General features: G+C 49.9%; 2 protein-coding genes across 3 annotated transcripts in view; one reads left to right on the forward strand and one right to left on the reverse strand.

Annotated features, from left to right (window-relative positions):
- Positions 1–12,497, reverse strand: part of LOC114634789 (EEF1A lysine methyltransferase 4) — a 36,151-nt gene extending 23,654 nt beyond the window's left edge. The window contains exons 1-3 of one of the 2 annotated variants that reach the window (XM_028783381.1): positions 12,280–12,497; positions 6,067–6,350; positions 5,110–5,576 (exon numbers count right to left, since the gene is read on the reverse strand). In XM_028783381.1, the coding sequence (XP_028639214.1) occupies positions 5,289–5,576; positions 6,067–6,350; positions 12,280–12,475 (768 nt within the window). In that variant the 5' untranslated portion in view covers positions 12,476–12,497 and the 3' untranslated portion in view covers positions 5,110–5,288. Of the gene's footprint in view, positions 1–5,109; positions 5,577–6,066; positions 6,351–12,279 lie in introns of those variants that run through there. The other variant, XM_028783382.1, reaches the window with a different exon arrangement.
- Positions 2,527–4,748, forward strand: Camk2n2 (calcium/calmodulin dependent protein kinase II inhibitor 2). Its single transcript, XM_028783406.1, has 2 exons — positions 2,527–2,937; positions 3,715–4,748. The coding sequence occupies exons 1-2, from the start codon at positions 2,769–2,771 to the stop codon at positions 3,783–3,785; spliced, it is 240 nt and encodes a 79-aa protein (XP_028639239.1). The 5' UTR covers positions 2,527–2,768; the 3' UTR covers positions 3,786–4,748.
- Positions 12,498–12,863: the final 366 nt, after the last annotated feature.

Below are 12,863 nucleotides of genomic sequence, written 5' to 3' on the forward strand. Positions count from 1 at the left end.
AAGTGTTCATATTTATACAAAACAAAATGAAAAAGAATCTAACCAACTGAGTGTGGAAGCACAACCATGTCACCCCAGGACACTGGAGACTACACAGGAAGGCTTAATGAGCTATACCACAAGTTTCAAGCTAGTTGGGTCTACACAGTAAGACCCTGTCTTTAAAACATAATAAAATAAAAATAAAAAATGATGGCTGGAGAGATGACTAAGCTGTTAAGAGCACCTGATGCTCTTCCAGAGGTCCTGAGTTCAATTCCCAGCACCCACATGGTGGCTCACAACCATGTGTAATGGGATCTGATGTCCTCTTCTGGTGTGTCTGAAGACAGCATATATATATATATATATGTATATGTATATGTATATGTATATGTATATGTATATGTATATGTATATGTATATATGTATATATATATATATTCTTTAAAAAATAAAGTAAAAAATGAATTCCAGATTAAATTGTTAACCTTCTCTCTCTCATTCTATAGAAAAGAGACTTGCTTCAGTTCCCATATGGTATCAACCTTGGCAAGAACCCCAGGGTTCCTTCTTCATCGATTTAGGTGAATGTGGCTACTCAGTTCTGAAACAATGCAGCTTAATTCAGGGCCATTTCACCCACAAAACTGGCCTTAACAAGTAGCTTCTATTTTCTCTGTTTAGACTAGAATCCCAGCTCAGAGAATTCACATGACATATTCTTACTGGGGAAGACGAAGAGTATACAGCTAAGATTCTGGTGGTTTTTATTTTTCTAAAGTTATACAAGTAGCAATGATTTTTGTTTGTTTTTGGGCAAGGTCTCATTATGTAGCCCCAAACTCACTGTGTAGATCCAGCTGGCCTCAGACTCACAGAGATCAGTCTGACTAAGGACAGAGATGAAAGGCCAGCTCCACCAGGACCAGCACAAATGATTTAAAAACACGATTATTGGGCCTTCAAGGTCATTTAGAAAATGGCAGATTGAAAGTCATGCTGTGCAACTTCCAGGGGAAGGAGGTATTCTGGACAATCTGATCACACAGAGTTACTCTGTCCTTCTCTTTAGATGTCAGGGTTGGTCTTTCTCACCACAGGACCCAGTTGGGGACCACTTCTCCCAGCCAAGTAGATGGCATATAGAAGTGTTAGAAGGAACCCCTGCTGGCTAGACCCCAGAGGTAATCCCAAGGCAGTCCTTCACACCTCCCAATCCCACAGGCCCCGTACAGAGTCCTGACAGCAGAGACCTTTGCATTGGAGACCTGAAGGAAGGAAAACCAGCAACCCAGCAGTCTCACTAGCTGCGTGATTTGGGGGGACTAAAGGGAAGGTGTCTCTTGGGGGCATGGGCAGCAATAGCATCATTATTGTCTTTACCAGCCCGTCACTGTGAGTGAATGTGAGACACACCTTCCCTCCCAAGGCCAGTGATTGCGCCAGATCCCTCTCGCGCCAGAGAGCGGGTGACGCTGCAGCTGACTGCAAGCAGGGTAGGGGCGGGGTTTGGGGGGCGGCAAGAGGTGAAAGGAAGTGTGCGTGTTCTTTTCAGGGGAGGGGGAGAACTCTACCTCAGGCCCCAGCAACAAGGGCGGGGGACACAGTGTTCCTGCCGACGCTTACTAGCGCGCGCCTAGAGCTCAGGCACTCCGGGCTTCCCTGCGTCATCCGCATCCAGGCGCCCGCTGCGATGCTGCCATTCATTTTTCCCACACTGCCAGCTAGAGCAAGCCTCCAGGGCTGAGGGAACCGCGTAGAGCGACTGGCGCTTTGAGTCTGGATTTTGGCGCCAACAGCGGTCCTAGGGTTTGTGGGGAGTCTACTCTGGTGCGCGCTGCGGTTGCAGTGTTTAAGATCCTTCCCTGAAAGGCCGAAACGCAGCCTCGGGGGACAGACCCAATGGTACACAAACAGGGACCAGGTATGCAGGCAGATACAGAAAGTCCAAAAGCAACACAGAGACGGAGATCAGATACACAGAGGTAGACTGACAGATGCTTAGACAGTCGAATACAGACTGGCCAATTGATGGAAATCTACGCGCAACTAGGATACAGGAACGCGCCAAGCACGGTGGCACCACCCCCAGGCCCCAGCTCTTCCCGCGCTCCAGTTGGTTGGTTCCTTCCCCTCTCTCCACGCGTATTCGGCCCTTTCCCGGCCGCCTTTCAGAGTCCAGGGCCGTGTCCACAGACAGCCTAGCCGCCGCCTTCTGGGACCCCGCCGCGCCCCCAGCTTTTGGCGCTCAGCTCCCAGTTGCTCTCCCTTAACCGCGTCGTCCGTCCCTCCCCTTCTCCCCTAAGCACTCGGCTGGCCGCTCCCGCCTAGCTGTCTCCTGCACCGGCCGCTGCACTTCCCCGGGCCCACGTGGCGGCCATTCCCGGCCACCTCGCGGGAACCTCCCACGGCCGCGCGCTCCACTCCAGGGATCACCGAGCTCCCTCGGACCGCTGGGCCCCGCCTCTTTCCGCTGGCCGGTGCCCGCCCCGCCTCCACCGCGCCCCGCCCGCCGTTCTCTGCCGCAGTCGGGCGCTCATCGTCATTCCGCTCTCGCCGCCGCCGCCGCCCCCGCCCCGCCCCCGCCCGGTCCCCGCCGCTGCCGCCGCCGCCTGCCCAGCGGCCCGGGAGGCGGAGGCGCGGGGGAGGAGGCCCCGCTCGGCTCCGCAGTCCCGGATGCTGTATGACTTCATCCTTCCGCCGGCTCCCCTGCTGAGCTAGGGCCGGTCCGGCAGCTAGCCTCTGCCCGTGCCCCGCCGCAGTCCCTAGTCCGCCCGGTGCCCGCCATGTCCGAGATCCTACCCTACGGCGAGGACAAGATGGGCCGCTTCGGCGCAGACCCCGAGGGTTCCGACCTCTCTTTCAGCTGCCGCCTGCAGGACACCAACTCCTTCTTCGCTGGCAACCAGGCCAAGCGGCCCCCCAAGCTGGGCCAGATCGGCCGAGCCAAGAGAGGTACGCGGCCCGGGCCCGGAGTCGCCGCCTGACCCAGAAACCCTTCGCCTGGCGTCCCCAGGCTGCCGTTCCCCGTCAAGTGGCAGCTGCTCTTGCCGCAGACCAGCGCAGCCAGCTGCGCACCCGCCCGGGGTGGGGAGGGTCCCTGCTGTGGAGTTGTCCCATTCTTTCCCTCTCCCGGGAATACTGTGTCCCGGATTCGAAGCTCTCCACTTCTGGAAAAAGAGCCCCGGCTCCTGGTCGAGGGGGAGGGGCCGCCTAGGGTATTTGGGGATCCTTAGCACTGGGAACACAAGGTGGTGGGCCGATTCCTTGGGCTAACATGAGTAGGTGGATGTTAGTGGAGGGCACCGAGGCCAGGGGTTCGGTCGTCTTGTTTGCCTTGGGAGGGGACTCTGGGCGGCACTCTAAGAACAGGGATTCAGGTAGAGGAAAGGGTTACACCAGGTGACAGTTTCGTCTGAGCCCAGTTCGAGGAGGGGGTTGTGTCAAAGGGAGAGGTTTCTGGTCAGTTTGAATGGAGGAAGGCTCAGGTGACGGGAGGGTTCGCACTGGGAGTCTTCGGAAGAGGGGTGTTCCCACATAGGGAGGTTTGGGTCCCAGATTTGGTAGCAGGTAGGGTCCGCGGGAGAGTTCGGGTGGGGATGCATAGGGTTTCGAGTGGTGTCGAGGGAACACAGGCAGTAGAGTAGATCTGCGCGGGCCGTGAGGAAACCGGCCCCACTGTTGCCACCGCCCCCCGAGACCGCGCGGCTGATGCGCTTTCTCCCTGCGCAGTGGTGATCGAGGATGACCGGATAGACGACGTGCTGAAGGGGATGGGGGAGAAGCCTCCGTCCGGAGTGTAGACGCGCCGGCTCTGGCGGCGGGCTCCGGGCCCAGCCCCGCAGCGGCCAGGAGCACGGGCCGGCGATGCGGCTGCCGGCGCACCCCCGCCCGGGGCCGAGGTGCCTGCGGGCGGGGGCTGCAGGGCCACGCCGCCGCGGGGTCGGTGTTGCTACCACTGCTGCCTGGTGCTCTGGAGCTGTCCGCTTCAGCACCACGGCGGCGGCGGTAGTGGTGGTGTGGACCAGCCCGGAGCCCGCCGACGCACTCATGCACTTTAGAACCTCGGGCCGCAGCTCCACCCCGCACACCGGAACCGACACAGAGACCCACGGCCCCCAGCCCGCCCCCTCCCGCACGGCTCCCCTGCCCCGCCCCTCCTCCGATCAATCTGGTCTGCAGCCCGGGCAGCTGCGGCGTCGGACTGCTCGGCCAGGGAGGTTTGGCTGCATATTTGCATGAGCTTCCTACCCACCTCAGCCTAGCCCTCCCGGGCCGTTCCTCAACTGTACCCCTGTCTGGCGTGACCCCAGCCTCTTTCTAAGGGACTTCCTCAGCACATTTGTATTTTTATATCCGATTCTTTGTTTACTGGCTCCGATCATGGTTTGTGCCCTTCCCCCACATCCTCCGCCATGCTCTTCTGCGCCTGGCAGATAGGACAGGTGTTGAGACTGGGATGGATGGGACAAGCCCCCAACATGGTAACTAACCACATGGCCAGTCTACCCAATTCTGACCCCAGGAGGCTCACTGGGAGACTCCTCCTTCCCAAGGTATCATCTTTTAAGGGCCCAGATCTGATTTTACCTTGGACCCCTTCATGCTACCCCTGGGAACCCAAATGGGGACTGATCAGTACCTTTGGATGACACCTGTGGACCGGAAGATGTTCTCAACCCAGGGTTGTCCTTTGTAAAAATGTTTCTCCATCCTCAATGTAACAGGAGTGTGTGAATAAACACAGACCTCCGTGTGTGAGTGTGTGTGCGTGTGTCTGCTGCTTCAGTCTGCTGGGGATAGTTGTTGACAATCTCGGGTGCAAGTTCCTGGTGGGGAAGGTGAGCATTGTCAGGGCACCCTGGTGTGGGAACATCATAAATATATGGCCTCTTTAAGTACCTCTCTAGCCTAGGCAGGACATGTTAGGGTTGGAGCTGGAATCAGAAGCATAAAGTAGTCTAAATTCAAAGTCTTTAGCCTCTCAAGGATAAATCCAGGTTGGGTGAGCATATTCAAGGCAGAGGAGCTGCGTTGAGCTCTGCCCCAAAAGACAGTCACATGGAGGAGGTGGGGAAAGCCTGTAGAAATAAAAATCCTAGAAGCCAGAAACCTGGGATCTCAGACTTAGTTGGACTCACACTGTATTGGTTCACATGGGCTTGATCCCACCAGCACTGTTTTTATGCACAAGACTCTGGATTTGTGTACCCAGGAACCAATTCCCAGTCCCAAATTGGGAATTCCAACTCCCTAGGAGCCTAACACACAAAGGCAGGGAGAGCTTGGAGGTCACACTTCCAGTCTCACAGCTGAATGGCACTGAGGAAGTCCTCATTGTCTGAGTCTTGGAGGAAGCAGGGTGAGGCAAGAGGGCTGGGGGATGAGAGGACCTGGGCCCCCAGGGCCAGCTGGGACACACTGAGCTCTCTGCCCTTATGCATAATGTAGAAATGGAAGTGAAAACCACTGCTATAGGTTGTATGCCTCAGTGACCAGTCATATCGGGATTGAGCATAGTGTCTGATCCTAAAGTGGGGGCCCGCAGAAGTCATTGAGATGAATCGGCCTCCAGGAACCAGCACCCGGCTCACCTGCAAGGCAGACAGAGAAACCATCAGTGTGGAATCATCTCCAGGTTCTCAAAGGTCAGTACAACTCATAATGATTTCCTAATCAAGCCTTAGATACTACTCTATGTCCAATAGTTCTTTCCGGCTTTATATGGTAGACTATGCCGCTGCACTATGCACTATGCCTTTTGCTGTGCTATATAAGGCTGGGTTCTAGACAGGGAAGACATTCATGCAGGAGACATTGCTTTCCTATCAGCTACTCACTTTCCCAATCTGTTCCACCTGTCTGGGACCTGGCTACCACTTCTTCCCTATGTCAAGCTAGTATCCAACCACTGATTGACCTTTGTGAGCCTTGGTCGCTCCAGCCTCCCGTGTTCTTCAGAAATTCACACTTTTAAGGAGCCCTGCTCCAAGCCCCATTTTTTGATTGCTGAGTTCTTCCAGTGTCCTGAGAGTTGAGCCCCTTACCCCTGCATTTTGGTCTGCCATCTCGCTGCTTCCTCACCTCACTCAGCACCTGGTCCACAGTGTGGACACCTTCAGAAGACACATTCCAGGGATCTGGCTCCCCAGCCAGCAGGGCATCCAATGTGCCCTTCTCGAGGACAACATCAAAGGACCCACTAGGGAAGTCCAGTGCTCGAACATCCATGGTCTCCCAGCGTAGACTGGGTACATGGGCATAACGAACTTGCATGGCTGCCACCACTACTGGAGAGTAATCCACACTGGTCACATTTGGGAAGCCTCCAAGGAATAGTTCATAGCTCAAGGCACTGTTCCCGCAACCTGCCGTGGGTGGGATGGGTAGCAAAAGAGCTAGGTTAGCTTTGCTTCTCTCCTTCCAGTTATTTATCCACTATTCGGCCTGTTTTCTCTCCATTCATCCCCTGTACCTGACCCTGCACCAAGTTCTTAAAGCAACAGGGTATAGAAGAGTGTTGAGTTTTGGAATCACAGTGGACACAAAGTGTTTCTCTTTCTCAGCTATATGGACTAGGGTAAGTTGTTTCAGTACCAAGAACTTGGGTTTCCCATTTAAGAAAAATGACAAGAACAGTCAGTAGCTAGCCTACACACAGATGCAATGTACTAAATTGAAGAGCTACAAACATCTGTGGAGTTGCTGAAGGAACTTGAACTCAAGAGTGCAAAGATTTGGATCTGGCTGTCCCAGTTACAAAGAAAAGCATCTGATTTTTGGGGCTTCAGTTTCCTCAAACTCGAATGTATATAATATTGGCATCATCAAGACCATAATACTATTACCTTAAAGGAATCTCTAACCTTTAAGAGGATCTTGGAACCCTGGAAGATGTCGTGTTAGGGGTTATAGTCTAACTTTCATGTCCAGGGAAGAATTAATAGTCTAAGAAGACTAGATGGGGACATGCGGTGAAGCCGCCCCGTTGTTCTCAGTGCACAGATTGGACTTTGGTCTTGCTGATAAAGAGTGCATGCTCTGCAGAAGTAGCTAAATGAACAGACTGCTTTTCTAGCATGCACAAAGCCCTGGGTTGGCTCCTCAACACCACGTAAATTGAATGTAGTAGTATGTAGTAGTGCATGCCTGTAATCCCAGGGAGAGGATCAGGAGTCATTCTTAGCTACATAGCAAATGCAAAGCCAGCCTAGGCTATAAGAGACCCTGGGTGGTTTTTGATTTTGTTTGTTTGGGTTTTTTTGTTTTTGTTTTTGAGACAGGTTTTCTCTGTGTAGTCCTGGCTGTTCTGGGACTCACTCTATAGATTGAACAGACTGGTCTTGAATTCAGAGATTGGCCCGCCCCTCTGCCTCCTGGATGCTGGGATTAAAGGCTTGTGCCACCACTGCCCAGCTTTGGTTTTGTTTTTAAGTGCCTGCTGTCAAGGAACTTGCGCCCTGATGGGAAGATTAAATGTAGAACTACCATATAATGGAACAAGGGACAAACTAGCATCACACAAGTAGGCAACTGACCCTACCTGAGGTGAGTCTGCCAAGAATTTCAAAGACATTGACTCAGAAGAGCTGAGAAATAAAGTGTCTTGGGGGTGGGGTGCAGGGAAATATGGATTAATTATCTACAGTGCAATCTCTAAACTAGGCATGGTGGCTCACAACTTTAATCCCAGCATTTCGGAGGCAGAGGCAGGTGGACTCTGAGTTGGAGGTCAGCCTGGGCTAAAGTATGACCCTGTTTTAAAAACAACAAAAGAATGCAGTCTCTAAGAGGGTAGGGTCAAGGAGAGGGAAGTTGAGATTTTAAGAGATTCAGATTTTAAAAGAGATTTTAAGATACACAGCCCAATTTGCACACCTGCTTTGAAAGTAGTCTCTTCCAAGTCTTCCTGGAGCCCATCTTGGGCTAAGAATGGGGCTAGATAGCAGCCCTGGCAGGTCCCATTTAGGGCCTCACTTTCTCAGGATCCAGACTGCTTCCAATCCTTATTTATTGATATCATAGAATCAAAAGATTAAGAATTCAAGCCCAGCCTCATCTACATAGTAAGTTCCAGGCCAGCCCATGTATCATAACACCATGCCTCAAAAATCATAAACAGGCTAGGCTGAGTTGCAGGCAAGTACTTTCTTTTTAGATAGGAGGCTTATGTAGTTGAGAATGACATTGAAATTCTGATCTTTCTACTTCTCCTAGATTTCAGCACCAGATGAATGAATGAATGAATGAATGAATGAATGAATGAATCGGAAGGAACATGACTGCTCCTAGGTTTGGTGGAGGAGAAGGGTTGTTACAGATATATGGGAGAGCATAGCCAGAGGCAGGGACATCTGGGAGATTCCAGAGTGGCCATTACCCTGAGCTATGAGAGGAGAGCAGAGAGGGGGAAGAAGGAGAGGGGAACCAGGTGTAACAGCCAGGAGGCCCAAAAGAGTAGATGAAAAGGCCAGGTAACCAGAATGGCTGGATTATCCAGAGAGGAGCAACTCAGTGGTATGCCAGCCAGGAGGGCTCTGTAACAGGAAGGGGAGAAGGACTAAGGAAGAACCTGGCCCGCACTGTCTACTTTGATATGTTAAATAGGCACCTCAGCCATTTGTCCCAGGTTTGAAACCAGACACTTCTACTTCTGGTTCACTGGGATTTCAGATTTATGTGCAATACAGACCATTTGCAATTAACATGATACTAGGAATTGAACCCACAGCTTCCTGCAAGCAGGACAAGAACTTGATGAACTGGGTTACATCCTTAGCCCTCCCTCCAAATTATTACAGTTAATAGTCACTGAACACTCAGCATTATGCTAAGTAATTTGTAAGAATTCTCAGTTTATCTTCAATATTGATTCATGCAGAAATAGTACTTTATTGTTCTCAGTTTTTAGGCGGAGAAATTGAGGAAAAGTAGTTAAGAGACTTTTCAAGAACACATAGAGATGGAGCCAGAATTTGGGCCGACACCTGTCTCACTCTAAGCCAGAGCTTTTAAACACTATGTTCAACTGCCTTTCAGTTTTCAAGAAGCCCACTCAAGCCTGGTGGTAACACACCAGCTTGGGCTACATTAGCATGACCAGTAGGCTATAATTCACAATGAATTCCAGCGGTGGGGGTGGTGGTGGTGGCGCACACCTTTAATCCCAGCACTTGGGAGGCAGAGGCAGGTGCATTTCTGAGTTCAAGGCCAGCCTGGTCTACAGAGTGAGTTCCAGGACAGCCAGGGCTACACAGAGAAACCTTGTCTGGGGGGAGAGGGGAGAAGAAAGAAACAAAACAAACAAACAAATGAAGTTATTACAGAGTTCCAACTGCCTCTCCCTGTCTGCTGCATGGCAAGACAGCAGCACTAGTGACACAGATACTATCAACATTCTGACCAGACCCCTGGTTTTGGTATGTATTTGCTTCTAATGATCTTCATCTATGATGCTTCAGGCCAAAATTATTCTTGAGATTTTGCCTGAGATCACAGTTTTGTTTATCTTTTTGCCTTTCCCCATTCTTACCACTCAGTTTTTCCTGGAAGCTACTACTGGACGAATGACTTGGACCTGAATCTCCTTCATAGGATCCTTTCTGGGGAACTCAACCCAAGACAGTGACTTACAGTAGAATATGTATAAAGCTTTGGACAGGTACAGTGCCTCACGCCTGTAATCTCAGCACCCAGGAAGCAAAGGCAGACAGAGCTTTGTGAGTCTGATGCCAGACTAGTCTACCTGTGAGTTTTAGGCCAGCCAGGACTACAGGAGACTCTGTCTTAAACGTAAGTTTTATTAGAGAACATCAATTCTTTTTTATGCACTGTTTATAGCTGTGTCTATTACCATAGCAGAACTGAGTATCTGGGAGAGACGGCAAAGCCTAAAATAGCATTCTCTGGCCTTGTTCAGAAAAGATTTATAGATACCTAACCTACTCAGAATACTTGTTACTCAGCTTTATAAACGGAGTGAATACATTAGAAGGGACCACCAGCATATTGCCTGGCACCTGTCAGATACTCTACTCAGATCTGTGGAGCTGAAGTGCAATACAGGTGACTTCCCAAATTAAGGCCTGTTCTTAGATCTCACAGTTCTAAGCTTTTTGAAAACCTAAACTTTTACAATTAGGCCTTTCATCTCCTATCTCCCTTCTTAGACTTATCCCTCCTTTCCTGAAAAAGAACACCTCCTGGTCAGGAAGATCTTAAGATTTTAAGGAAGAGGTCTTGCCCACCAGCAGCATGACAATCAGCTGTGGAGATTGCTGAAAACAGAGTCCTGAGGGCAGGCCTGCTGGTGCATACCTGCAATCCCAGCCTTAGGGGTGGAAAGTAGTTGCAAGTCCTAATTAGTAAATGTCAGGTTGGTCCACTACAGAACAAGACGCTATTTCAACAAAAAGGATTCTTGGCATCTATATTAGACTTCCCTGGAATTAGAATCACAGAGTGGGGCCTAACTTGACAGCTAATTTTGAAAGGCACTAAAGCTTAATAAACGTATTTCTGTGGTAAATCTATAAATAAATTCAATAGTATACAACCACAGAAGTGAAGAAACTGTTTCCTTCTAGTGGGGAAACTACAAGAAAACTCTTAAAACACATGAAGCTCTTTGGCCAGGTGTTAGTCTATATAGTTCACATGCTCATCTCATCCTGAAAAATCCGATATGTAGGTTTTCATTTTCATATGTATGTATGTATGTATGTATGTATGTATGTATGTTCTGCTGAAACAAGTTTCTCTATGTAACCTCCTAGCTGTCCTGGAACTTTCTGTATAGCCCAGGCTGGCTTCTTGCTCCCAGGACTGGGATTAAAGGTGCGAGTCACTACACCCAGCTAGGTTTTTATTTTCTTAAGGCTTGGAAATGGAGGCACAGAAATTTAAAGATTTTGTGCAAGATTACAATTCCAGCAGGGCAGTGGTGGTGCACACCTCTAATTCCAGAACTTGGGAGGCAGAGGCAGGCGGATTTCTGAGTTCAAGGCCAGCCTGGTCTACAGAATGAGTTCCAGGACAGCCAGGGATACATAGAGAAACCCTGTCTCAGAAAAAAAAAAAAAGAAAAGAAAAAAGAAAAACAAACAAACGAAATACAATTCCAGCTAAGCCAAGTTTCTACCATTAACTACTTGTTCCCAGAGTCCAAATTCTTAGCCACTAAGTTATAGTTTCTAGTCCTGGTCATGTTCTACTTCCCAAATTGAGTAGTGCAGACACACCGTATGTTATTTATACTTTACATATATACTATATGTATAAGAAATATCCTTTTTATACCTATCAAGTATTCCACTTAAATGTATACAGGCTTTAGAAGCAGAGGCAGGTGGATCTCTATGAGTTCAAAGCCAGCCTATTCTATAAGTGAGTTTCAGGCCAGCCAGGATTACACAGTGAAACCCTGTCTCAAATCAAAAACGAAAAAACAAAATGTACACGAGCTTCTACTAACAAAACGTTTACAAACTATATTTGGAAGGCAACTCTAGCCAGGCAGTGGTGCACGCCTTTAATCCCAGCACTTGGGAGGCAAAGGCAGGCGGATTTCTGAGTTCGAGAGTTCGAAGCTAGCCTGGTCTACAGAGTGAGTTCCAGGACAGCCAGGGCTACACAGAGAAACCCTGTCTTGAAAAAAACAAACAAACAAAAACAAAAAACAAAAAAAAAGGAAGGCAACTCTACTCATTCAAAGTTTTCCTGAGTATCCAGCAGCTGACATCCTAGCATCTCTCTTGTTGATACCTACTTCAGCTGCAATTCTCCATCAGACTCAGAGGGCATTATTCTGCCTTATTAGTGTTTAGGACCAAGTTTTTCACCTGGGGTTCAGAGAAGTGGTAACTCCCTTTACCTGAAAACGGCTCCAGTTGCCCACTGATGCGGAAGAAAAACTAGGTGTCATGCTCGAGGTGCACATGACTTACTCCAGAAAAAAATCGCAGTCCCATTTCTAGAAACGAAAACTGAAGTACACAACGGATTCATGACTTGTCCTAGGATATACAGCCAATTAATGTTTGGGACTTGACGTAGGTTCACAGAGATGTGCTCTCTAGTGTTCTAGGCTGCCTCCAGTGTCTGGGACACCAAAGAACTGTATTTTTCCAGAGTGCTGACAATCTTTTAGTTCTGTTTGCCCTTGCTAAATACACACGGATTCTGAAGGTACTGGATCTGGTTTTGGCTCCAAACTGGGGCGTCCTCGTACAGAAGAAAGCAGAAGGGAAGAAAGCGGATGTGGTCTGGTCAGCAACCGGTGGCTGGGACACTACCCACCTAGCACGAGGATACGGTCCTGAGGACACAGCTCCGGCTCTAGCAGGGCACGGAAGGAAGCGAAGTTCCCGAACCACTCATAGGGTCCAGAGTCGGCCGCATCTTTGTAACGCTGGTCCCAGTACTGGACTTGACAGTACTGGAAGTTCCTCTCGGGTAACTCCGGAGGGGACACAGGAGTCCGGGGAGAGGCCATGCTCCAGGCTGAGCCGCAGCCAGGGCGGGGCTTAGGAGCCCAATCACCGAGGTAAGAAATGGGAGGCGGAGCCTATGGCTCCGCCCTCCCCTGCAGCTGCTCCACACAAACACGTGGAACTTCCGTCATCTTCTAAGCTCTTTTTTGAAAGTCGTCCGGCTGGAAAGCTGAATTTCTTGGTGTCTTATTAACGTACTGCCCATCTCAACTCGACCACATTTCCTCGTGGCAGACCAGGTCCTCTGGTCACCAAATGTGAACAGGTTCATTTCCGCGTTCTCTCGTGTTCAGTTTTCAATAACACTTTCCATTAAGAGGCGTGATTAATTAAAGATTACCTTCTTCCCAAGATTTTTGGAGCACCTTCGGGTGCTTCGGGAAGGCGAGA

Source organism: Grammomys surdaster, unplaced genomic scaffold (genome assembly GCF_004785775.1).
Source record: "Grammomys surdaster isolate TR1022 unplaced genomic scaffold, NIH_TR_1.0 1100, whole genome shotgun sequence".
In the NCBI taxonomy this organism is placed as follows: Eukaryota; Metazoa; Chordata; class Mammalia; order Rodentia; family Muridae; genus Grammomys; species Grammomys surdaster.